Raw genomic sequence first — 26,780 nt, forward strand, 5'->3', positions numbered from 1 at the left:
TATAAACGAGACTGTGTTTATGTGTGTGTATACAGTGGGGGCAAAAGTATTTAGTCAGCCACCAATTGTGCAAGTTCACCCACTAAAAGATAGAGAGAGGCCTGTAATTTTCATCATATGTACACTTCAACTATGACAGACAAAATGAGAAGAAAATAAATCCAGAAAATCACATTGTAGGATTTTTAATGAATTTATTTGCAAATTATGATGGAAAATAAGTATTTGGTCACCTACAAACAAGCAAGATTTCGGCTCTCACATACCTGTAACTCCTTCTTTAAGAGGCTCCTCTGTCCTCCACTGGTGCACCTGTATTAATTACACCTGTTTGAACTTATTTATCAGTATAAAAGACACCTGTCACAACCTCAAACAGTCACACTCCAAACTCCACTATGGCCAAGACCAAAGAGCTGTCAAAGGACACCAGAAACAAAATTGTAGACCTGCACCAGGCTGGGAAGACTGAATCTGCAATAGGTAAGCAGCTTGGTTTTGAAGAAATCAACTGTGGGAGCAATTATTAGGAAATGGAAGACATACAAGACCACTGATAATCTCCCTCGATCTGGGGCTCCACGCAGATCTCACCCCGTGGGGTCAAAATGATCACAAAAGACGGTGAGCAAAAATCCCAGAACCACACGGACCTAGTGAATGACCTGCAGAGAGCTGGGACCAAAGTAACAAAGCCTACCATCAGTAACACAGGACTCAAATCCTGCAGTGCCAGACCGTGTCCCCTGCTTAAGCCAGTACATGTCCAGGCCCGTCTGAAGTTTGCTAGAGAGCATTTGGATGATCCAGAAGAAGATTGGGAGAATGTCATATGGTCAGCTGAAACCAAAATAGAACTTTTTGGTAAAAACTCAACTCGTCGTGTTTGGAGGACAAAGAATGCCGAGTTGCATCCAAAGAAAACCATACCTACTGTGAAGCATGGGGGTGGAAACATCATGCTTTGGGGCTGTTCCTCTGCAAAGGGACCAGGACGACTGATACGTGTAAAGGAAAGAATGAATGGGGCCATGTATCGTGAGATTTTGAGTGAAAACCTCCATCAGCAAGGGCATTGACGATGAAACATGGCTGGGTCTTTCAGCATGACAATGATCCCAAACACACCGCCAGGGCAACGAAGGAGTGGCTTCATAAGAAGCATTTCAAGGTCCTGGAGTGGCCGAGCCAGTCTCCAGATCTCAACCCCATAGAAAATCTTTGGAGGGAGTTGAAAGTCCGTGTTGTCCAGCAACAGCCCCAAAACATCACTGCTCTAGAGGAGATCTGCATGGAGGAATGGGCCAAAATACCAGCAACAGTGTGTGAAAACCTTGTGAAGACTTACAGAAAAATGTTTGACCTCTGTTATATAGCCTTTGTTGTATTGAGATGAACTTTTGTTATTGACCAAATACTTATTTTCCACCATAATTTGCAAATAAATTCATTAAAAACCCTACAATGTGATTTTCTGGGGGGGGAATTTAAATTTTGTCTGTCGTAGTTGGAGTGTACCTATGATGACAATTACAGGCCTCATCTTTTTAAGTGGGAGAACTTGCACAATTGGTGGCTGACTAAATACTTTTGTGTCCCACTGTGTGTGTGTGCATCATATATATATATATATTTAATATTATTCTCACGGGTGCTGGAAATCCTCAAAGTCCCCTCAGGGATAGTAAAACAAGGAACATTCTCCATTGTGGGGACATTACCCACATCCTCACGAGTACAAAGGCTATGTTAAGCTTAAGGGTTAAAATTAGGGTACAGGCTCACCAGGCGTGCCCCCCTGGAGGTCGTACTGCTCCCTGGGCCCGGGCAGTTGGAAGAGGGGGAACAAGTTGAGGGTGTGCCAGTCAAAGTCATTGTTGATGTTTAGCTCAGACTTCTCCTTGGCCGGGGCATTACGGGGACTAAAGCTGAACCGCAGGTGGTAGCTGACCTGTAGGGGACAGGAGGAGGAGGAGAGGAGGGAGGGAAAGAAATAGAGAGTAAAAGAGAGAAAGATTATGAACAACTGGAAGAGTGTATTTTCTTTTGTAGATGTGAAAGGTAAAGATTATATATATTGATCCAGGGTAAAAAAAAAACACGCCTGTTAAGAATTTTGATATATATTGACTTTCAGACCTCAGTCAGACCTCTCTGCCCAACACACACCTAATCACCAACACATTCCACTGACACAGGGAGAGGGTGACAGAGCAAATCTCCATAGGGAGGATGGTGTCCTTCAACCCAACCAGGGAATTCTCCTCTCTTTTTCCTGACTTCCTTCCAGCAGGTCATTCCCGCTGCACAGGTTAAAAAACACTTTTGGTGTGTCGAGGTCTGCCGCTTTCTGTCTCTATAGGCAACCCCTTTTGGCTCAAGAGCATCCTCAGATGCAAACATTCTGTATAGCCTCAAACCAGGAGGAAATACTAAAGTGTGGTTAAAGGTTAGCATGTCAAGGATTTGGCTGGACTGCAGGTGACTACAGGATTATTGTATTTGATTGAGGGCAATAATACCGTTAGTGAGAACCAGATGCTTTCATATGTAAACAAAGAGCTGATTCAGGGTTCAAGGTTCAATTAGGGTGACCACATGTCCCAGATTGTACGGTACAGTCCTGCATTTTGGCCTTTCGTCCCACAACCAAACAATCATGTCCCGCATTTTACCAACAAATGAAAACATCACTAATTTAGAAAAAAGGTACATTTGTCACGTATTTCAGTCAGACTTCCTATTCATTTGCTGAGAAGTGACATTCCAACCGGTCTTGTTTGAAGTCACGTTGAGCTTACGACAAGATAAATATCAAGGATGTGGTGCTGGTGATGTTAAACACTTCTCCAATCGTTGTTGAGATCTGATATTATGCGCAACACAAGAAGAAACATAGGCCAATGTCATATCATCAACCAATCACATTTGTCAAAACCTTTCGGGCTAAATTCCAGCTAAACTTGGAGGACTGTTAATTAACTACTAACAAAAATTGTGTGTAACGAAGAGCTACTAATGTCAGTAAATAGTCATATTAGACATTTTGGCAAACTTGTGAGGCTGTCCATGCTCATTAGTTGCTCATTCAACATATTTGCTGCTGCTTCAATCAATACCGTGTTAAAAGTCTCTCTTCCTAACTGTTAAACATTTCCTAAGACAAACCAGCAATGATTCCTTGGCAAAATACAGCCAGAATTTTGTGTGAGGAAAAATGTGTAGGCAAGGTACACTTTAATTAGTTCACTGGGTGCTGCGGTAGGGAGATGTGTGTGGGAAAATGATTCAGGTGTAGGCTACACTGTCCCACGAATGTCCCGTAAAATCATACCATTGTCCCGCTTTTGGGCATTTTAAAATGTGCTCACCCTAGGTTAAAGTACAGTGAAGTTGACTGGTCACACACATACTGTTATTTATTTTTTATTTCACCTTTATTTGACCAGGTAGGCCAGTTGAGAATAAGTTCTCATGTACAACTGCGACCTGGCCAAGAAAAAGCATAGCAGTGCGACAAAACAACACAGAGTTACACATGGAATAAACAAAACAAGCATACAGTCAATAATACAATAGAAAAAGTATATTTACAGTGTGTGCAAATGAGGTAGGAGAAGAGAAGTAAGGCAAATAGGCCATAGTGGCAATATAATTACAATATAGCAATTAAAACACTGGAGTGATAGATGTGCAGAAGATGAATGTGCAAGTAGAGATACTGGGGTGCAAAGGAGCAAAAAAAATAACAGTATGGGGATGAGGTAGTTGGTTAGGCTATACACATATGGGCTATGTACAGGTGCAGTGATCTGTGAGCTGCTCTGACAGCTGGTGCTTAAAGCTAGTGAGGGAGTCTCCAGCTTCAGTGATTTTTGCAGTTCATTCCAGTCATTGGCAGCAGAGAACTGGAAAGAAAGGCGGTCGAAGAGGAATTGGCTTAGGGGTGACCAGTGAAATATACCTTCTGGAGAGCGTGCTACGGGTGGGTGTTGCTATGGTGACAAGTGAGCTGAGATAAGGCAGGGCTTTACATAGTAAAGACTTAGAGATGACCAGTAGCCAGTAGGTTAGCCAGTAGCGAGGGCCAGCCAACGAGAGCATACAGGTCGCAGTGGTGGGTGGTATATGGGGCTTTGGTGACAAAACAGATGGCACTGTGCTAGACTGCATCCAATTTTCTGAGTGTTGGAGGCTATCCTGTAAATGACATCGCCGAAGTCAATGGTCAGTTTTACGAGGATATGTTTGGCAGCAAAGAGTGAAGGATGCTTTGCTGCGAAATAGTAAGCCGATTCTAGATGTAATTTTGGATTGGAGATTTATTCAGTCAGTTCAGAACAAATTCTTATTTTCAATGATGGCCTAGGAACAGTGGGTTAACTGCCTGTTAAGATTTGTACATTGTCAGCTCGGGGGTTTGAACTTGCAACCTTCCGGTTACTAGTCCAACGCTCTAACCACTAGGCTCCCCTGCCGCCCCAGATGCTTAATGTGAGTCTGGAGAGTTTACAGTCTATCCAGACACCTAGGTATTGTAGTTGTTCACATATTCTAAGTCAGAACCATCCAGAGTAGCGATTGGACGGGCGGGCAGGTGTGGGCAGCGACGGTTGAATAGCATGCATTTAGTTTTACTTGCATTTAAGAGCAGTTGGAGGTCACGGAAGGAGAGTTGTATGGCATTGAAGCTCGTCTGGAGGTTAGCTAACACAGTGTCCAAAGAAGGGCCAGAAGTATGTCGTCTGCGTAGAGGTGGATCAGAGAATCACCAGCAGCAAGAGCAACATCACTGATGTATACACAGAAAAGAGTCAGCCCGAAGTTTGAACCCTGTGGAACCCCCATATAGCCTGCCAGAGGTCCAGACAACAGGCCCTCTAATTTGACACACTGAACTCTGAGAAGTAGTTGGTGAACCAGGCGAGACAGTGTAGTGGAAAATCGGATCAAATACAACGCATTACAGAACTTGTGAAATCAATTCGGCTTTAAAACAAAAGTATTACAAGCCGGGATGGTCCGCGGAACACACTCCACTTTCCAGAGCCCCCGGCTCCAGTATTTATCCACATATTGCATATGAGCCCATCCCAAATGCAAATAAAGTTACATTCCAATCCGTGCATCCCTGTTCAGCTCAATAACGCCCATACCTGCTTTCCGTCAGATTATAATGATGACAAGACCCTTGCTTTGTTCCTGCACTTAGCTAAAGGCATTCTTTTGTTTGTGTATTATCTAAGATCAGCAGACTGTGTCTCCTCAGTTTCTAGCGTGTCCAACTATACTAAAAATACTATACATTCCTCTATTTTACAACCATATGCTTTGGCACAGCACTTAGCTAAAACCATTCTTTTGTTTGTGTATTATCTAGGGTCAGCAGACAATGTGTCTCCTCAGTTTCTAGCGTCTCTAGGTCCTAAAAATATGCGAACTATGTCTATTGGTCATCAGTTAGTCATTTGACTGACCCCTCCTTTGTATATCCCTCTGGCCTTGGTATGTCCAGCTATTCTGTCACCTATGTGTCCTTCTCTTCATGTGGTCTGTTTTTAGTGTTCAGCTATTCTATACATCTTATGCTTTTGTCTATGTGTTACATTTGCTCCCACAACAGTCATTTGAGAAACCAAGGCTATTGAGTCTGCCGATAAGAATGTGGTGATTGACAGAGTCAAAAGCCTTGGCCAGGTCGATGAATACAGCTGCACAGTATTGTCTCTTATCAATGGCGGTTATGATATCGTTTTAGGACCTTGAGCGTGGCTGAGGTGCACTCATGACCAGCTCGGAAACCAGATTATATAGCGGAGAAGGTACGGTGGGATTCGAAAAGGTCGGTGATCTGTTAACTTCTTCGATATAGGGGGCGCTCTTTTAATTTTTGGATAAAAAAACGTTCCCGTTTTAAACAAGATATTTTGTCACAAAAAGATGCTCGACTATGCATGTAATTGATAGCTTTGGAAAGAAAACACTCTGACGTTTCCAAAACTGCAAAGATATTGTCTGTGAGTGCCCCAGAACTAATGCTACAGCGAAACCAAGATGAAATTTCATACAGGAAATGCCCCAGATTTTGAATGCGCTGTGTTCCAATGTCTCCTTATATGGCTGTGAATGCGCAAGGAAATGACCCAACACTTTGTCGTTTCCCCAAGGTGTCTGCAGCATTGTGACGTATTTGTAGGCATATCATTGGAAGATTGACCATAAGAGACTACATTTACCAGGTGTCCTCCGTCAAAATTATTGGGTAATCTCCAGCTGCATGCACGTTTCCATTTGGTTCAGAAGAGAAAGGCAACTGCCACGAATGATTTATCACCGAAAAGATATGTGAAAAACACCTTGAGGATTGATTCAAAACAATGTTTGCCATGTTTCTGTCGATATTATGGAGTTAATTTGGAAAAAGTGTGGCGTTGTAATGACTGAATTTTCGGGGGGTTTCTTAGCCAAACGTGATGAACAAAACAGAGTGATTTCTCCTACACAATAATCTTTTTGGAAAAACTGAACATTTGCTATCTAACTGAGAGTCTCCTCATTGAAAACATCCGAAGTTCTTCAAAGGTAAAGGATTTTATTTGAATGCTTTTCTTGTTTTGTGAAAATGTTGCCTGCTGAATGCTAGGCTTAATGCTATGCTAGCTTTCAATACTCTTACACAAATGCTTGTGTAGCTATGGTTGAAAAGCATATTTTGAAAATCTGAGATGACAGTGTTGTTAACTCTTGATACTACCCATCCCGGATCCGGGATCGTGAATACAGCCTCAGGCTCATTAGCATAACACAACGTTAACGATTTCTGAAAATCGCAAATGAAATGAAAATAATATGCCTGCTCTCAAGCTTAGCCTTTTCTTAACACTTTTATCTCAGATTTTCAAAATATGCTTTTGAACCATAGCAAATCAAGCATTTGTGTAAGAGTATTGCAAGCTAGCTTAGCATTTTGCGTAGCATTTAGCACGCAACATTTTCACAAAAACCAGATAACCAAATAAATAAAATCATTTACCTTTGAAGAACTTCGGATGTTTTCAATGAAGAGACTCTCAGTTACATAGCAAATGTTCAGTTTTTCCTGAAAGAATCTTTGTGTAGGAGAAATCGCTCCGTTTTGTACATCACATTTGGCTACCGAAACGAACCGAAAATTCAGTCACCAAAACGTCAAACTTTTTCCAAATTAACTCCATAATATCGACCGAAACATGGCAAACGTTGTTTAGAATCAATCCTCAAGGTGTTTTTTCACATATCTCTTCATTGATATGCCGTTCGTGGAAGCCTGCTTTCCCCTCAGAATCCCATGGAAAAATACCAGCAGCTGAAAATGACGCACCAATTTCGACGGAGGACACCGGGCGGACACCTGGAAAATGTAGTCTCTTATGGTCAATCTTCCAATGATATGCCTACAAATACGTCACAATGCTGCAGACACCTTGGGGAAACGATAGATAGGGCAGGCTCATTCCTGTCGCATTCACAGCCATATAAGGAGACAATGGAAAACAGAGCCTCAAAAATCCTGCTCATTTCCTGGTTGCCGTTTCATCTTGGTTTTGCCTGTAGCTCCTGTTCTAGGGCACCCACAGACAATATCTTTGCAGTTCTGGAAAATTCAGTGTTTTCTTTCCAAAGCTATCAATTATATGCATAGTTGTGCATCTTTTTGTGACAAAATATCTTGTTTAAAACGGGAACGTTTTTCATCTAAAAATGAAATTGCGCCCCCAGAGTTTCAAGAGGTTAACAAAAGGCTAAGCATGTGAGCCAATATATTTATTTCATTTCATTTGCGATTTTCAAAAATAGTTAACGTTGCGTTGTGCTAATGAGCTTGAGGCTGTGATTACGCTCCCGGATACGGGATTGCTCGACGCTAGAGGTTAACTTGGCATTTGAAGTCCTTAGAAAGGCAGGGTAGGATAGATATAGGTCGGTAGCAGTTTGGGTCTACAGTGTGTCATGACGTTGCCCTCTTTGGGTATAGCGAGCACCATCCCCCTCTCTCCGTCTCCTACACTCAGGCTGCTGCAACCGCAGGTTGTAAATTCCTGGAGGAGATTACCTCCTCATGGCCAGAGTATAGAGAGAGTGAGTGTCAGAGAGAACAAAGGAATTTCTTCCACCTCACAGAACTGGAGAACCGAACAACATTTATGTTCTGGAGAAGGTATGAAAGATCGGTGAAGAATCCAACTACGAACTGGTGCGTTTGGTACAATTTTGTGAAACTCATGAAAGACAATATGGCCACATTACCATAACGCTGTTTATAAAATAGCCTCAGTTATGAGGCTTACATCTAATTGTTGTATAAAATGAATGGGTGAGGATGGAACTGTTTGTGAAATTGTGTAATGTGATTTTGGACTGTTTAATGAAGGAAACTCCAATTCCCTTTGGAGTTTAACTAAATCAGAGGACCGCCCATGAGCACAGTTATGGTCTGGCGTCATGGGACAGGCCCTTTTCTGCTCTTCCGAATAAAACCCTCACCCGGGTTTTCTATCGCCAGACCAGCTTACCTCGATAACGAGAGGGCCAAGGTTTGAGAGGAGACCGAGCTTACCTTAATTACGAGATGGCTAAAGGTTGCAGACCAGCTTACCACGAGAGGGCCAAGGTTTGAGTAGAGGCCATAAACCTGAGTATAAGCTAAGGTTTAAGTAGATGGCTGAATCTTTTAACCATCCCACGTGGTTAAACTCTTAGACTATCGATACCGACATAATAAGAACAAGTCTTTGATATTAATTACTAGTCTGCAGCTAGGAATTCGCTATCATTGAACACGAAGACCGACAACCGCCGAAACATCTATTCTATAACGACATGAATGAAAGTCACTCTGAACTATTCATTCTAACCACGACAGAGAGAGAGAGAGGGCGGACAGACTCTCCAACATAAACTAACTTTTCAACAGAGATCCCGACGACACACTGAGCGAAAATATATATATTGATTGCAATTGTTCCCGAATAAGTGAGCGTTCATATGCAAAGGATTAGCATTTAAATTGAAATAATATTCAACTCTATAGTGTCTCCTCAGCTGTCCCCCCACTCGAACAAGCCGCCATGTCGGTTTACCCCACTAGGGCATATTCTCCTATCATTTCCTTGTAACCATATCTACTATTTGTTATGCATTTCTGTGAATTACCTCCCGGGTCGCAGCCGGCTGCAACAGAGCTTGGGCGCGAACCCAGAGTCTCTGGTGGCACCATAATTTGCAAATAAATTTGTTAAAAATACTACAATGTGATTTTCAGGATTTTTTTCACTCATTTTGTCTGTCATAGTTGAAGTGTACCTATGATGAAAATTATAGGCCTCGTCTTTTTAAGTGGGAGAACTTGCACAATTAGTGGCTGACTAAAAACATTTTTGCCACACTGTAGACAGGTGAGTGCCCTTCCAAATTATGTCCAATCAATTGAATCTACCACAGGTGGACTCAAGTTGTAGAAACAGGATGTACCTGAGCTAATTTTTGAGTCTCATAGCAAAGGGTCTGAATACTGTCCAAAGACATATATTTGCTACTGCTCGACAAAAAATTAAAACCTCGGACGATCAACAGCCTATCGACCAAACAATCAACCAGGCGACTAATTGGGGTCACCCCTAAGTGCAATACAAACTATATGAATACACTATTAAACCAACCTGTTGGGGCAGTGGCTCATCATCGTGAGTGAAGGAGTGCTCAAACACCACAGCAGCCAGAACCTTCCGAGACTGAGGGTCCTTCCTCACAAAGTCCTCAAACTGCTCCTCTGTCTCAAACCCATACACTGTTGGGGCAAACAGAGCGAGAGAGAGAAAACATTAATTGAAGTGACAAAAACCCATGTCATGTCTACCAATTTTTTAGGGTCCCTTGAACTTTTGGGATTGGTGTCCCTTCCACGGGACGGCTGAGCAAACATGGGCTAATGCGATTAGCATAAGGTTGTAAGTAACAAGAACATTTCCCAGGACATATGGGATATTGGCAGAAAGCTTAAATTCTTGTTAAGCTAACTGCACTGTCCAATTTACAGTAGCTAGTACAGTGAAAGAATACCATGCTATTGTTTAAGGAGAGTGCAAAATGTTGAGCATGAAAAGTTACTAATAAACCAATAAGGCACATTTGGGCCTTGATTTTTTTTTTTTTTTAATACAGAAATCCAATGGTTCATTGGGTCAGTCTAAAACGCTGCACATACACAAATCTAAATTGCACCTGGGCTGGAAAAATACATTATGGCCTTTCCCTTGCATTTCAAATATGGTACAAAAAAAAATACAAAAGAATTGTTTTACCAGATCTATTGAGTTATATTCTCTTACATTCCTTTCACATTACCAAACTTCAAAGCGATTCATTACAAATGGTACCAAGAATATCCTTGCTTCTGGGCCTGAACGACAGGCAATTCGATTTGGGAAAGTCATTTTAGGCGAAAATTGAAAAGAAAGGGCCGGATCCTTAATTAACCTTGTGAATTCTACCAGTTGACATGGAGACATACAGTAAGAAGAGAAACAAGTGGCAGGAACATAACAGTCACACAGGCAAAGACAGATCCTCTGTCTGTACTACCGTGGTTTGAAAGCCAGCTGAAAACACAACAGGCTCATATAACAGTGGCATGATATAGACACAGTGAAGTTGTGAAATAAGCCTCACTTTCACCCCGTGTTCCAGTTACAGAAAACAATCAATATCATATCTAGAGCTCAAAATATGTTTTCCATTCAATTATAGATTTGTCTACCTCTCCCATAGATTTCAACATGCTCTGTTAATCTTATCTTGAGCACTGGTATTCAGGCCCACACACACACACAGGCCCGCTCACTCTAATACAGGTCAAAATCAAAAGTAGCAGTCAGAATCTGCTGCCACCAGCTCCTCCTCATTGACTGCACCAGATTTGCCAGTTCTTGCTGTGAGATGTTACACCACTCTTCCACCAAGGCACCTGCAAGGACCCAAACATTTCTGTGGGGGGGGGGTTACCTGCAATGACAACAAGCTCATTCCAATGATGCTGTGACACACCACCTCCAGAGTACAGGCCTCAGTGTAACACTAATTCCTTCAACAACGAACACGAATCCGACCATCACCCCTGGTGAGACAAAACCGTGACTCGTCAGTGAAGAGCACATTTTGCCAGTCCTGTCTGGTCCAGCAACTATGGGTTTGTGCCCATAGGCGACGTTGTTGCCGGTGATGTCTGGTGAGGACCTGCCTTACAACAGGCCTACAAGCCCTCAGTCCAGCCTCTCTCAGCCTATTGCAGACAGTCTGAGCACTGATGGAGGGATTGTGCATTCCTGGTGTAACTCAGGCAGTTGTTGTTGCCATCCTGTACCTGTCCCACAGGTGTGATGTTCGGATGTACTGATCCTCTGCCACTACGAGGACGATCCGCTGTCTGTCCTGTCTCCCTGTAGCGCTATCTTAGGCTACTCACAGTACGGACATTGCAATTTATTGCCCTGGGCACGCATGCCTCATGCATGCAGCATGCCTAAGGCACGTTCACACAGATGAGCAGAGACCCTGGGCATCTTTCTTGTGGTGTTTTTCAGAGTCAGTAGAAAGGCCTCAGTGTCCTACGTTTTCATAACAGTGACCTTAATTGCCTAATGTCTGTCAGCTGTTAGTGTCTTAACGACCGTTCCACAGGTGCATGTTCAATGAACCATAAACAATTAATGAACAAGCATGGGAGATGGTGTTTAAACCCTTTACAATAAAGATCTGTGAAGTTATTTGGATATTTTCACCAACTATTTTGAAAGAGAAAATCCTGAAAAGGTTTATTTATTTTTTCCTGTCCCTTTTTCATATTGATTCTATACTGAACAAAAATATAAATGCAACACAAAAGTGTTGGTCCCATGTTTCATGAGCTGATTTTTTTTTAAATCACAGAAATGTTTCATACACACAAAAAGCTTATTTCTCAAATTTGTTTACATTTGCCAAGAAAATCCATCCACCTGAGAGCAGCAGCTTATCAAGAAGCTGATTAAACGGCATGATCAATACACAGGTGCACCTTGTGCTGGGGACAAAAAAAGACCACTCTAAAGTTGTGTCACACAACACAATGCCACAGATGTCTCAAGTTGAGGGAGCATGCAATTGGCATGCTGACTTCAGGAATGTCCAGCAGATAATTTAATGTTAATTTCTCTACCATATGCCACCTCCAATGTCATTTTAGAGAATTTGGCAACCGGCCTCACAAGCGCAGACCACGTGTAACCACACAGGCCCAAGACTTCCACATCCTCTTCTTCACCTGGCGGGATCGTCTGAGAGGGGCCCTTTTGTGGGGAAAAACTCCCCAGTGGGTGGGCACACCCACAGCCACGCCCCTGCCAAGTGATGTGAAATGCATAGATTAGGGCCTAATTTATTTATTTCAATTGATTGATATCCTTTTATGAACTCAGTATAATCGCTGAAAGTATATTTGTATAATGTATTACAAGGTGTGCATACATTTTAATGTGTCATACCCTGTTGAGAGTTATTCTACATGCATGACATTCGAAACCTCCATAGTGACCGCTCCCTTCCCCTTCTCTCACAATCTAAATTATTCAGAGCGTTGATCTCAGATGGGCTATTGTGTGTGTGTGTGTGTGTGTGTGTGTGTGTGTGTGTGTCCATCCGTCCAGCCGCACCAGACTGACAGGGGTGAGCTCCTCTCCATCTCCCCGCCTCCACATCTGAATCAGATAGTGAAGAGACTGGCCCTTACATGTTGCCTGAGGAGTCAGGCGCCATTTCTGGAGGAACCAGTATTCCCAGGACTGCTGAGGCTGGTATACGAGCCTACAATAACACCATGGCAGTAGTACATGCTATACTACCACAACAACATCCAGTTATACTGCATATATACATCAATGATGTCGCTCTTGCTGCTGGTGATTCTCTGATCCACCTCTACGCAGACGACATCATTGTGTATGCTTCTGGCCCTTCTTTGGACACTGTGTTAACTAACCTCCAGATGAGCTTCAATGCCATACAGCTCTCCTTCCATGGCCTCCAACTGCTCTATAATGCAAGTAAAACTAAATGCATGCTATTCAATCGATCACTGCCTGCACCTGCCCGCCCGTCCAGCATCACTACTCTGGACGGCTCTGACTTAGAATACTTGGACAACTACAAATACCTAGGTGTCTGGTGAGACTGTAAACTCTCCTTCCATACTCACATTAAGCATCTCCAACCCAAAATCAAATCTAGAATTGGCTTCCTATATCGCAAAGCATCCTCACTAATGCTGCCAAACATACCCTCGTAGAACTGACCATCCTACCGATCCTCAACTTCAGCGATATCATCTATAAAATTGCCTCAAACACTCCACTCAACAAATTGGATGCAGTCTATCACAGTGCCATCCGTTTTATCACCAAAGCCCCATATACTACCTACCACTGCGACCTGAACAGCTCTCGTTGGTTGGACCTCGCTTCGTACTCATCGCCAAACCCACTGGCTACAAGTTATCTTCAAGTCCCTGCTAGGTAAAGCCCCGCCTTATCACAGCTCACTGGTCACCATAGCAGCACCCACTGTAGCACACACTCAAAGCAGGTATATCTCACTGGTCACCCCAAAGCCAATTCCCCCTTTGGTCGCTTTCCCCCAGTTCTCTGCTGCCAATGACTGGAACGAAATGCGGTAGGATAGTCAGTTTAACTAGGGTAAGTTTGGCGGCGTGAGTGAAGGAGGCTTTGTTGCGGAATAGAAAGCAGACTCTAGATTTGATTTTAGATTGGAGATGTTTGATATGAGTCTGGAAGGAGAGTTTACAGTCTAGCCAGACACCTAGGTACTTATAAATGTCCACATATTCTAGGTCGGAACCATCCAGGGTGGTGATGCTAGTCGAGCGTGCGGGTGCAGGCAGCGAACGGTTGAAAAGCATGCATTTGGTTTTACTAGTGTTTAAGAGCAGTTGGAGGCCACGGAAGGAGTGCTGTATGGCATTGAAGGTCGTTTGGAGGTTAGATAGCACAGTGTCCAAGGACGGGCCGGAAGTATACAGAATGGTGTCGTCTGCGTAGAGGTGGATCAGGGAATCGCCCGCAGCAAGAGCAACATCATTGATATATACAGAGAAAAGAGTCGGCCCGAGAATTGAACCCTGTGGCACCCCCATAGAGACTGCCAGAGGACCGGACAGCATGCCCTCCGATTTGACACACTGAACTCTGTCTGCAAAGTAATTGGTGAACCAGGCAAGGCAGTCAACAGAAAAACCGAGGCTACTGAGTCTGCCGATAAGAATATGGTGATTGACAGAGTCGAAAGCCTTGGCAAGGTCGATGAAGACGGCTGCACAGTACTGTCTTTTATCGATGGCCGTTATGATATCGTTTAGTACCTTGAGTGTGGCTGAGGTGCACCCGTGACCGGCTCGGAAACCAGATTGCACAGCGGAGAAGGTACGGTGGGATTCGAGATGGTCAGTGACCTGTTTGTTGACTTGGCTTTCGAAGGCCTTAGATAGGCAGGGCAGGATGGATATAGGTCTGTAACAGTTTGGGTTCAGGGTGTCTCCCCTTTGAAGAGGGGATGACTGCGGCAGCTCTCCAATACTTGGGGATCTCAGACGATATGAAAGAGAGGTTGAATAGGCTGGTAATAGGGGTAGCGACAATGGCGGCGGATAGTTTCAGAAATAGAGGGTCCAGATTGTCAAGCCCAGCTGATTTGTACGGGTCCAGGTTTTGCAGCTCTTTCAGAACATCTGCTATCTGGATTTGGGTAAAGGAGAACCTGGAGAAGCTTGGGCGAGTAGCTGCGGGGGGGGGCTGTTGGCCGAGGTTGGAGTAGCCAGGAGGAAGGCATGGCCAGCCGTTGAGAAATGCTTGTTGAAGTTTTCAATAATCATGGATTTATCGGTGGTGACCGGGTTACCTAGCCTCAGTGCAGTGGGCAGCTGGGAGGTGGTGCTCTTGTTCTCCATGGACTTCACAGTGTCCCAGAACTTTTTGGAGTTGGAGCTACAGGATGCAAATTTCTGCCTGAAGAAGCTGGCCTTAGCTTTCCTGACTGACTGCGTGTATTGGTTCCTGACTTCCCTGAACAGTTGCATATCGCGGGGACTATTCGATGCTATTGCAGTCCGCCACAGGATGTTTTTGTGTTGGTCGAGAGCAGTCAGGTCTGGAGTGAACCAAGGGCTATATCTGTTCTTAGTTCTGCATTTTTTGAACGGAGCATGCTTATCTAAAATGGTGAGGAAGTTACTTTTAAAGAATGACCAGGCATCCTCAACTGACGGGATGAGGTCAATGTCCTTCCAGGATACCCGGGCCAGGTCGATTAGAAAGGCCTGCTCACCAAAGTGTTTTAGGGAGCGTTTGACAGTGATGAGGGGTGGTCGTTTGACTGCGGCTCCGTAGTGGATACAGGCAATGAGGCAGTGATCGCTGAGATCCTGGTTGAAGACGGCGGAGGTGTATTTGGAGGGCCAGTTGGTCAGGATGACATCTATGAGGGTGCCCATGTTTACAGATTTAGGGTTGTACCTGGTGGGTTCCTTGATGATTTGTGTGAGATTGAGGGCATCTAGCTTAGATTGTAGGATTGCCGGGGTGTTAAGCATATCCCAGTTTAGGTCACCTAACAGAACAAACTCTGAAGCTAGATGAGGGGCAATCAATTCACAAATAGTGTCCAGGGCTGGGAGCTGAGGGGGGTCGGTAGCAGGCGGCAACAGTGAGAGACTTATTTCTGGAGAGTGTAATTTTTAAGATTAGTAGTTTGAACTGTTTGGGTATGGACCTGGAAAGTATGACATTACTTTGCAGGCTAACTCCTCCCCCTTTGGCAGTTCTATCTTGACGGAAAATGTTATAGTTGGGTATTGAAATCTCAGAATTTTTGGTTGCCTTCCTGAGCCAGGATTCAGACACGGCAAGGACATCAGGGTTAGCAGAGTGTGCTAAAGCAGTGAGTAAAACAAACTTAGGGAGGAGGCTTCTGATGTTGACATGCATGAAACCAAGGCTTTTTCGATCACAGAAGTCAACAAATGAGGGTGCCTGGGGACATGCAGGGCCTGGGTTTACCTCCACATCACCCGCGGAACAGAGGAGGAGTAGTATGAGGGTGCGGCTAAAGGCTATCAAAACTGGTCACCTCGAGCGTTGGGGACAAAGAATAAAAGGAGCAGATTTCTGGGCATGGTAGAATATATTCAGGGCATAATACGCAGACATGGGTATGGTGGGGTGCGGGTACAGCGGTGGAAAGCCCAGGCACTGGGTGATAAGAGGTTGTATCTCTGGACATGCTGGTTGTAATGGGTGAGGTCACTGCATGTGTGGGAGGTGGGACAAAGGTGGTATCAGGGGTATGAAGAGTGGAACTAGGGGCTCCATTGTAAAAGTCTAAAAACAGTGTGTGCAAATGGCATGAGGTGGTGAGGCAATAAATAGGCCATAGTAGCGAAGTAATTACAATTTAGCAAATTAACACTGGAGTGATAGATGAGAATATGATGATGTGCAAGTAGAAATACTAGTGTGCAAAGGAGCAGAAAAGTAAATAAAAACAATATGGGGATGAGTTAGGTAGATTGGGTGGGCTATTTACAGATGGGCTATGTACAGCTGCAGCGATCGGTTAGCTGCTCAGATAGCTGATGTTTTGAAGTTAGTGAGGGAAATATAGGTATCCAGCTTCAGCGATTTTTTGCAATTCGTTCCAGTCATTGGCATCAGGGAACTGGAAGGAAAGGTGTCCAAAGGAGGTGTGGGCTTTGGGAATGACCAGTGAGATATACCTGCTGGAGCGCGTGCTACGGATGGGTGTTGTTATCATGACCAGTCAGCTGAGATAAGGTGTGGCTTTACCTAGCAAAGACTTATAGATGAACTGGAGCCAGTGGGTCTGGCGACGAATATGTAGTGAGGGCCAGCCGACTAGAGCATACAGGTCGCAGTGGGTGGTATAAGGGGATTTGTTGACAAAATGGATGGCATAGCTTTTGTAGCCAAAATAAATTCCCTGCCCAGCATTTTTATACATGCCCCTAAGCATGATTGGATATTCATTGCTTAATTAACTCAGGAATGACACCTGTATGGAAGCACCTGCTTTTTAAAAATTTATTTGGCAGCTACCTGTATATCTGCAATAACATCAAAGCAGTGGCATAGGCCACTGGGCCTACTATTACAGGCCACTGGGCCTACTATTACAGGCCACTGGGCCTACTATTACAGGCCACTGGGCCTACTATTACAGGCCACTGGGCCTACTATTACAGGCCACTGGGCCTACTATTACAGGCCACTGGGCCTACTATTACAGCCTACTGGGCCTACTATTACAGGCTACTGGGCCTACTATTACAGGCTACTGGGCCTACTATAACAACATTTGTAGATTCATATTGAATAGGTCAGCCTACAACAGTACAACAACACATAATGTGAAACAGGTTTAACTATAACATAGTAGATTCCTATTGAATAGAGATTTGCCTTTACAGTATCAAAGCTGTGCCACTGGTTACAGAAACAGCAACATCCACCCCTAATGCCTAGAATAGAGTGTCACTGGCAAAATGCAAGCCACAAGAAGAGATCATTTACCTACAGTGGCACTGATTCAAGTCGATGAATGGCATTGTGGGCTTTGCTTTCCAGAGAAAGTGGGGTCACTACAGTAACAGTATTGTATGTGACTGGGTTTCAAATGCTCAGGGCTTTCTTTAACACTATAGCCAATTATCTTTACAGGTCCATGCTTATAGAATCTCACAAATCTGGACTTAAATAATAGAATTGTCCTCTGAACAGCTAAGGGCAGCGGAGAGATCATCATTCACAGAACAGGATGCAGTAACAAGCTGTCATACAAACACGCTGTAACCCCAAATGAACTTGAACTCATCAAAGCAAATAATGTTCGAGACAATGACACACTGACTACACCTGGGCAACCCAAGCTAAACTGTACATTTGCATTAGGTTTTCCATCCATTATAATCTACCACTCCATGTAGGACACAGTGACCAGCACAGAGATATGGTCCCAGTCACCTCACAACAGAACACAGATACAGGCTACAAAGACTTGACAGACCAACCCCATCTTCTGTCTATGAGATGGCCTCTCAATGTAGGACGTATTTACACTGGCAGAACAGAGCTTGTTTTCATGATGAAGACTGTATGTTTTCTCCAGCAGAGGAACATCTTTTTTTCAGACGTTTTAGTCATACTCAACATCATCCGTTCCCATCTAAACCATCATCATCATCATCACATAATTTTTGCTTGGTAGAGCAGCACAGCCCTCACACTCTCTTCTTTACTCACCTGAACTGATGACGGGGTGCAGGCTGCGCTGCACGTCCTCCGCCACCCACCGCACCACACTGGCGTTGCCCGGCACGTAGGCCAACTGGTAGTGATGGTAGTTGTCCAGTGGGTACTGCAGGCCATCCACAGAGAAGCTCTGGTAGAGCGTGGCGTTGGGGTAGTCCTTGAAGGGCACGTTCTCGCGCAGCACGATGAGGATGCCCGAGAAGAGCAGGGGCAGGGCGATCTCCACTAGAGTCACCAGGATCTGACGCTTCTGTAGGGGGGAGAGAAAGGATGTATGGGCAGAGGAAAGAAACAAAGTTTTAGAAAGAGGAGAGAAGGAGAAAGATCAGTGAGCTGTGCATGACAGAACATTAGTCACCTAAATCATCAAAAGCCTGGACTCAGTAGATAGTTACTATCGAATAGTAATTCTCTCTGTGACCTCCTCTGACACACCGGAGTTGGCTCAGACTGAAACAAAAACTATCCATTAGCAGTACTGTAAGGTACATTTCCATAGTTTCAGAAGAAAATTGGTGATTTAAATGTTAGATGAAATGTCCAAGCTGCCATTTGACCAGATGAGTCGAGACATCAATTATTTGAATGCTCATAGGAGAGATATGGTGCATTTGACAAGTTCCTCTGCTCATAGGATATGTGAAGGCCACCCCTTGTACAGTGACTGGAGAAAGCCGCAGCTTGGACAGTGTTAAGTTATCACAGTGGAGATGCTCTCATCTCATTCTCACAGGTCAGGGCTGAACCTAAACAGATATTTCTGGAGACATTGCCATACAGAGTGAGTGTGTACCATGGAGAACAACAGTATCCGAGAGACAGTTTCATGGGGCCACCGAGTCCCCTTGGCGATGGTACTGAGACAACAGGACTAAAATTGAATCCTACTATGCCGGCTCGGACGCTCCTCGGATGTGGCAGGGCTTGCAAACTATCATGGATTACAAAGATTAACGCGAGCCTACCAGACGAGCTACATTCCTATTCTCGCTTCGAGGCCAGCAATACTGAACCATGCATGAGAGCACCAGCTGCTCCGGATCTGTATGATCACGCTCTCTGTAGCCGATGTGAGTAAGACCTTTAAACAGGTTAACATTCAGACGGATTACCAGGTTGCGTGCTCAGAACATGCGCTGACGTGCTGGCAAGTGTCTTCACTGACATTTTCAACCTTGACTACAGCTCAGCGCTTAACAAGACAGTGCCCTCCAAGCTCATCACTAAGCTCAGGACCTTGGGACTGCACACCTCCCTCTTCAACTGGATGCTGATCTTCCTGACAGGCCATCTCAAGGTGGTGAGGGTAGGCAATAACACATCCGCCACACTAACCCTCAACACGGTTGCCCCTCAATGGTATTTGCTTTTTTCCCTCCTGTACTCACTCTTCATCCATGACCTCAACACCATCATTAAGTTTGCTGACGACACAACTGTGGTTGGCCTGATCACCGACGAGGAGACAGCCTACAGGGGGGAGGTAAGCGACCTGACAGTGTGGTGCCAGGACACCAACCTCTCCCTAAATGTCAGCAAGAAAAAGGAGCTGATCCTGGACTAAAAGGAAACAGGTCGAGAACGGGTCGAGAACTTCAAGTTCCTTGGTGTACATATCACTAAAACATTATCAGGGTCCACACACACACACCAACACAGGCGTGAAGAAGGCACGACAACGCCTCTTCCCCCTCATGAGGCTGAAAAGATTTGGTATGGGCCCTCAGACCCTCAAACATTTATACAGCTGCACCATAGAAAGCATCTTGACTGGCTGCATCACTGCTTGGTATGGCAACTGCTTGGCATCTGACCTCAAAGTGCTACAGAGGGCAGCGCGTACGGTCCAGTACATCATTGGGGCCTAGCTCTCTGACACTGCTTGATATAGAGGTCCTGGATGGCAAAGACTCCAGCCACCCAAGTGATAGACTGTTCACTCTGCTACCGCACGACAAGTGGTACCGATGCACCAAGTCTGGAACCAACAGGATCCTGAACAGCTTCTACCCCCAAGCCATAAGACTGCTAAATAGTTAGTCCAGGTAGCAATTGGTTATCTGCATTGACCCCATTGCACCAACTCGTCACATAGGTTGCCAATGACAATTACACCAATACTGAATGAACACTTATTTGAACTTAATATAATACATCAATAAAAACCAATTTAGCCTCAAGTAAATAATGAAACATGTTCAATTTGGTTTAAATAATGCAAAAACAAAGTGTTGGAGAAGAAAGTAAAAGTGCAATATGTGCCATGTAAGAAAGCTGACGTTTCAGTACCTTGCTCAGAACATGAGAACATATGAAAGCTGGTGGTTCCTTTTAACTTGAGTCTTCAATATTCCCAGGTAAGAAGTTTTGGGTTGTAGTTATTATAGGAATTATAGGACTATTTCTCTCTATACGATTTGGATTTCATATACTTTTGACTATTGGATGTTCTTATAGGCACTTTAGTATTGCCAGTGTAACAGTATAGCTTCCGTCCCTCTAGTTAGCGCGCGACCTTACTAGTTAACTGTAAGGTTGCAAGATTGGATCCCCCGAGCTGGCAAGGTGAAAATCTGTCGTTCTGCCCCTGAACAAGGGAGTTAACCCACCATTCCTAGGCCGTCATTGAAAATAAGAATGTGTCATTAACTTACTTGCCTATTTAAATAAAGATTAAATACATTTTTAAATAAATAAATAGGCAAATAGGCGCCCAAAAATACAGAGTTGCGATTGTTATGAAAACTTGAAATCGGCCCTAATTAAATCGGCCATTCCGATTAATTGGTCGACCTCTAGTCTGTATTAACAATAGTCAGCTAACTATGTACTTTAGGGTCTGTATTAACAATGGTCTCACAGAAGGAGTGCTAATATAGGATAAATGTTGCCTTTTAGATCTAAAGGAATACTATTACATAGACAGAATTTCACCTGATCTAAGATCAGCACTCCTACTACTCCACCTACTTGGAGATAATTTTTGAATACAGACTGTGGCCCACGTTGACCCCTTACAGAGCAGTTCTCTCTGGATCAATCCCTGGTTACCTGGTATGAACCTTCCATGCACTCTGCAGTGTCCCTGTGATGGGGCCAAGATAGACACCCTTTTCCTGCCTGGCCTCAAATGAGTCTCCAGGAGTGTGGGTTAATGGTAATGAAACAACAATCTTAAAGGGAGGCAGAAAGCAGGAAATGGAAGCAGCTACACACTAACACGAGAAACTGTGGTGTGACATTGTCGTGTGTGTGTTTCATAATGCAACCACCCTCCCATATTTGTGAAGGGTTTTGATTAAGTCTGATATGAGAGCCATTGTGATGAGCTATCGTTAATAAACAGCCCAAAGTACTGAGAAACAAACTCAAACACACCAGCACATTTTATACACACAAGAAAAACTACAGAAGTGTATTTACTTACCATTCAATTCAATCTTTCATCAGTGAATACATATCCCAGGCCAGTGTGTTTCACCACCTACTGTTTCAATGCAGCATTAAGCTTGGCAATATATCAAGACTGAGGGTCGTCAGACCGTATCCATAAAGAGTCTCAAAGTATGAGTGCTGATCTAGGGATCAGGTACATGTAATCTTATGTATTACTATCAAAAAGGCTCAACTGATCCTAGATCATCACTCCTACTCTGAGACACTTTACAAATACTGGCCCAGGATGTGTGAAAGGACAGAGTTTGGATAGGTGGCTATATCAAACCATCACATATTAATCACTCACAATAGTCAATTAAAGAACTGGTCTTTAAAACCTACTGTAGATTTGTCAATTCATCCACACCATGGAAGCTAGTGGTTACCGTGGTGGGATGGCAAAGGTACCATGTCAATATAGAATATGGAAAACAAAAGACAGCAAGGTAATTTAGATTTTAAATGACTACATTTTGACCTCCACCTTAACACGTTTCAGTGCAACACAACAACAGCCAAGACACACACCAGGCTTTCATGTCCCGTTGCTAACCTCTAAATGAACTTGTCACATGATAAATCAATGTTGATGGCAGAGTTGGAGTCGATTCGAATTGAAGTCAGGAACTACACTGAAATTCCAATTCATGAATAGAAAAACATTTGCATATATTATCAATCATTTATCATTTAAATGAAAAGAAGCTACTTCAAAAGTTTTAAATTGAAACATTTCCTGAAATTACCGAATTTATCTGCAAACATTGATTTCCCCAAGGATTGATAGAACTATGGGGCTGCTAGACCAAACATGGGTCAAGACAGTCTTGTGACAGAACCTGTGGCTGTGACACTGTGTCAGCAACCCCAATCCCGCCCCTTAGCCTAAACCAGGTTTATATACACACTCACCCCAATAAACCAGGTTTATATACACACTCACCCCAATCCCGCCTAAACCAGGTTTATATACCTAAATATATACACTCACCCCAATCCCGCCCCTTAGCCAGGTTTATATACACACTCACCCCAATCCCGCCCCTTAGCCTAAACCAGGTTTATATATACCTCAAATCCCGCCCTTAGCCTAAACCAGGTTTAAACCAGGTTTATATACACACCCCAATCCCGCCCTTAGCCTAAACCAGGTTTATATACACACTCCCCCAATCCCGCCCCTTAGCCTAAACCAGGTTTATATACACACTCACCCCAATCCCGCCCCTTAGCCTAAACCAGGTTTATATACACACTCACCCCAATCCCGCCCCTTAGCCTAAACCAGGTTTATATAACCTCACCCCAATCCCGGCCTAAACCAGGTTTATATACACTCACCCCAATCCCGCCCCTTAGCCTAAACCAGGTTTATATACACCAGCCCCTTAGCCTAAACCAGGTTTATATATACACTCACCCCAATCCCGCCCCTTAGCCTAAACCAGGTTTATATATACCGCCCCTTAGCCTAAACCAGGTTTATAACCACTCACCCCAATCCCGGCCTAAACCAGGTTTATATATACACTCACCCCAATCCCGCCCCTTAGCCTAAACCAGGTTTATATATACACCCGCCCTCACCCCGATCCCGCCCCTTAGCCTAAACCAGGTTTATATATACACTCACCCCCGATCCCGCCCCTTAGCCTAAACCAGGTTTCTATTACCTAAACCAGGTTTATATATACCAAACCTAAACCAGGTTTATATATACACCACCCCGATCCCGCCCCTAGCCTAAACCAGGTTTAAACCGGCCTAAACCAGCTTCCCGCCCCTAGCCTAAACCAATATATACCCACCCCAATCCCACCAAACCAGGTTTATATATACACCTCCCGCCCCTTAAAACCAGGTTTATATACACTCACCCCGATCCCGCCCCTTAGCCTAAACCAGGTTTCTATACTAACCCCAAACCCGCACCTTACCCTAAACCGGGCCTCCCACCACTACAAACCATCACACTACCTTCTTTGAGCCCACCCCTCTCTTTATTCATGTTTTCATTAAGTCTGATGTCTTCACTCCTGTTTTTTGTTTTTCTTACAATTGTAAAGTGATGTTGGGTCCTTGAAAAGCACTATAAGTCCCATGTATTATTATTATTAAATAGTACCGTACACATTTCACTCTCTGCAAAGTACAACTCACAATAAAGTTATAGATCTTATTCAGGTGGTTAACTGTAGCATCTCCCTGAACATTTACATTCAATATCCCCTACACCACCCACCTGCTGAAGGTAGTTATCCCTACACCACCCACCTGCTGAAGGTAGTTCTTCCACAAGAGTAATCCAAACTGGCGTGCTATCGCCATTTAGAGAGGAGACTGGATACAGACCAGAACTACAGCAGGACCTGGACAGACAAAAAGAGAAAGAAATGTTCAGTTACTAAGTTTATCTGGTTCTGAACTAGGCTTATCAATGTATTTGGTGTGTTGACGGACATTTGACAGAGCAATCCTACCAAACACAGTTGATCCACAGAGGCTTTTCACCTCCAGATAACCATCAGTTCATAATGTAAACAAAGAAAAAAAAGCAAAAAAGAGAACTGAAATTGGATGTTACTCAGCTCGGTATTTGTATAGACTGTGTTTGATACGTACAATCAGAAAACCTAAATCCGGGTTCTGCAAAAGGAATTTGAAGTGGGAGAAGAGAAACACTGAGTCTGACAACTGGGGAATGACGACATTGAGCTCAATGGAGGACATGAGAAGAGAAGGTGAGAAGCAACACGAGAAAAAAAAACACGAAGCAAAAAGTATACTGTTGACAATCGCTCACCAAACCAGTTGTACCTAGTTTGTTTAGTGAGTAGTGAGTGTTGACAGGACATGCTTGTTTAAATGTTTTTGAACTGCCTCAACAGAGTAGGCCTTTGACAGGCAGACAGGAAAAGGTTATAATATACCAATTCAATGGAATGTTGAGCAAATTGGGATGAACTATGGGTGTTAAGAACAGCCCCACACACCCATCTAAAATAACATGTCTTCATCCCTTTGACAGGGCTGTAGTGGAGCAGGTGGAGAGCTTCAAGTTCCTCGGTGTCCACATCACTAAGGAATTAACATTGTCCACACACAGCAACAGTCGTGAAGAAGGCACAACAAAGCCACTTCCCCTCAGGAGGCTGAAAGGATATGGCATTGGCTCTCAGATCCATAAAAGTTCTACAGCTGCATCATTGAGAGCATCCTGACTGGCTGCATCACTGATTGGCATCCGACCGCAAGACGCTACAGAGGATAGTGCGGATAGCCCAGTACATCACCGGGGCCAAGCTCCCTGTCATCCAGGACCTCTAAGTTTGGGACCAAAAGGCTCCTGAACAGTCAACAAGCTGAACAGTCAGTCAAATGGCTTCCCGGACTATTTGCATGGACACTGTATTGCGCAGACTCTCTTGCAGTGACTCAATGCACACTCACGAGACTCTACCCACACACTCACTAGACTCTACCCACACACTCACTAGACTCTACCCACACACTCACTAGACTCTACCCACACACTCACTAGACTCTACCCACACACTCACTAGACTCTACCCACACACTCACTAGACTCTACCCACACACTCACTAGACTCTACCCACACACTCACTAGACTCTACCCACACACTCACTAGACTCTACCCACACACTCACTAGACTCTACCCACACACTCACTAGACTCTACCCACACACTCACTAGACTCTACTCACACACTCACTAGACTCTACCCACACACTCAAACACACGGGCTTCCAGAGTGGCGCAGTGTTCTAAGGCACTGCATCGCAGTTGCTAACTGTGCCACTAGAGATCCTGGTTCGAGGGGTTGGCCAGCAGGGATGTCCTTGTCCCATCGCGCTCTAGTGACTCCTGTGGCAGGCCGGGCGCATGCACGCTGACACGGTCTCAGGGTGTTTCATTGGTGCAGCTGGCTTCCAGATTAAGCAGGCATTGTGTCAAGAAGCAGTGCGCTTGTTGGGTCGTGTTTAGGGGGACCCATGGCCCTCGACCTTCGCCTCTCCAGAGTCCGTAAAGGAGTTTCAGTGATGAGACAATGTAGCTACCAATTGGATACCAAAAAATGGGTAGAAAAACACTTTCACACACGCTGCCGCTACTCTGCTTATTATCTATCCTGATTGCCTGGTCACTTTTACCCCTACCCACATGTAAATACAGTATCATCTCAATTACCTCGTAACCCCATTCTCTCACTGTCAACTGCGTTTATTTTCAGCAAACTTAACATGCGTAAATATTTGTATGAACATAAGATTCTACAACAAAAGTAACAGTCAGTATCTGGTGTGCCCACCAGCTGCATTAAGTCCTGCTGTCCATCTCCTCCTCATGGAATGCACCAGATTTGCCCACTCTTCCACCAAGGCACCTGCAAGTTCCCAGACATTTCTGGCGGGAACGACCTTAGCCCTCAACCTCCGATCCAACAGGTCCCAGACATGCTCAATGGGATTGAGATCCGAGCTCTTTGCTGACCATGGCAGAACACTGGCGAACAGTATGGCTGGTGGCATTTTCATGCTGTAGGGTCATGTCAGGATGAGCCTGCAGGAAGGGTACCACATGAGAGAGGAAGATGTCTTCCCTGTAACGCACAGCGTTGAGATTGCCTGCGATGACAACAAGCTCAGTCCGATGATGCTGTGACACACCGCCCCACTGTGACACACCACCCCAGACCATGATGGACCCCATGATGGACCCCATGATGGACCCCATGATGGACCCCATGATGGACCCCATGATGGACCCCATGATGGACCCCATGATGGACCCCATGATGGACCCACGCGCGCAGCCGGTTTGGGTTCATTCTCACAGTACTGACATTGCAATTTATTACCCTGGCCACATCTGCAGTCCTCATGCCTCCTTGCAGCATGCCTAAGGCACATT

At 44.4% G+C, this 26,780-nt stretch overlaps 1 protein-coding gene across 1 annotated transcript in view; it reads right to left on the bottom strand.

Moving 5' to 3' along the window:
• abca3b (ATP-binding cassette, sub-family A (ABC1), member 3b) overlaps nucleotides 1–26,780 on the bottom strand; it is a 46,853-nt gene that overhangs the window by 15,890 nt on the left and 4,183 nt on the right. The window contains exons 2-5 of the mRNA XM_064987068.1: nucleotides 24,120–24,214; nucleotides 18,399–18,657; nucleotides 9,699–9,826; nucleotides 1,786–1,951 (exon numbers count right to left, since the gene is read on the bottom strand). Coding sequence (XP_064843140.1) covers nucleotides 1,786–1,951; nucleotides 9,699–9,826; nucleotides 18,399–18,657; nucleotides 24,120–24,173 — 607 coding nt within the window. The 5' untranslated portion in view covers nucleotides 24,174–24,214. The remainder of the gene's footprint in view (nucleotides 1–1,785; nucleotides 1,952–9,698; nucleotides 9,827–18,398; nucleotides 18,658–24,119; nucleotides 24,215–26,780) is intronic.

Source organism: Oncorhynchus masou, chromosome 14, assembly GCF_036934945.1.
Source record: "Oncorhynchus masou masou isolate Uvic2021 chromosome 14, UVic_Omas_1.1, whole genome shotgun sequence".
NCBI classification, from domain to species: domain Eukaryota; kingdom Metazoa; phylum Chordata; class Actinopteri; order Salmoniformes; family Salmonidae; genus Oncorhynchus; species Oncorhynchus masou.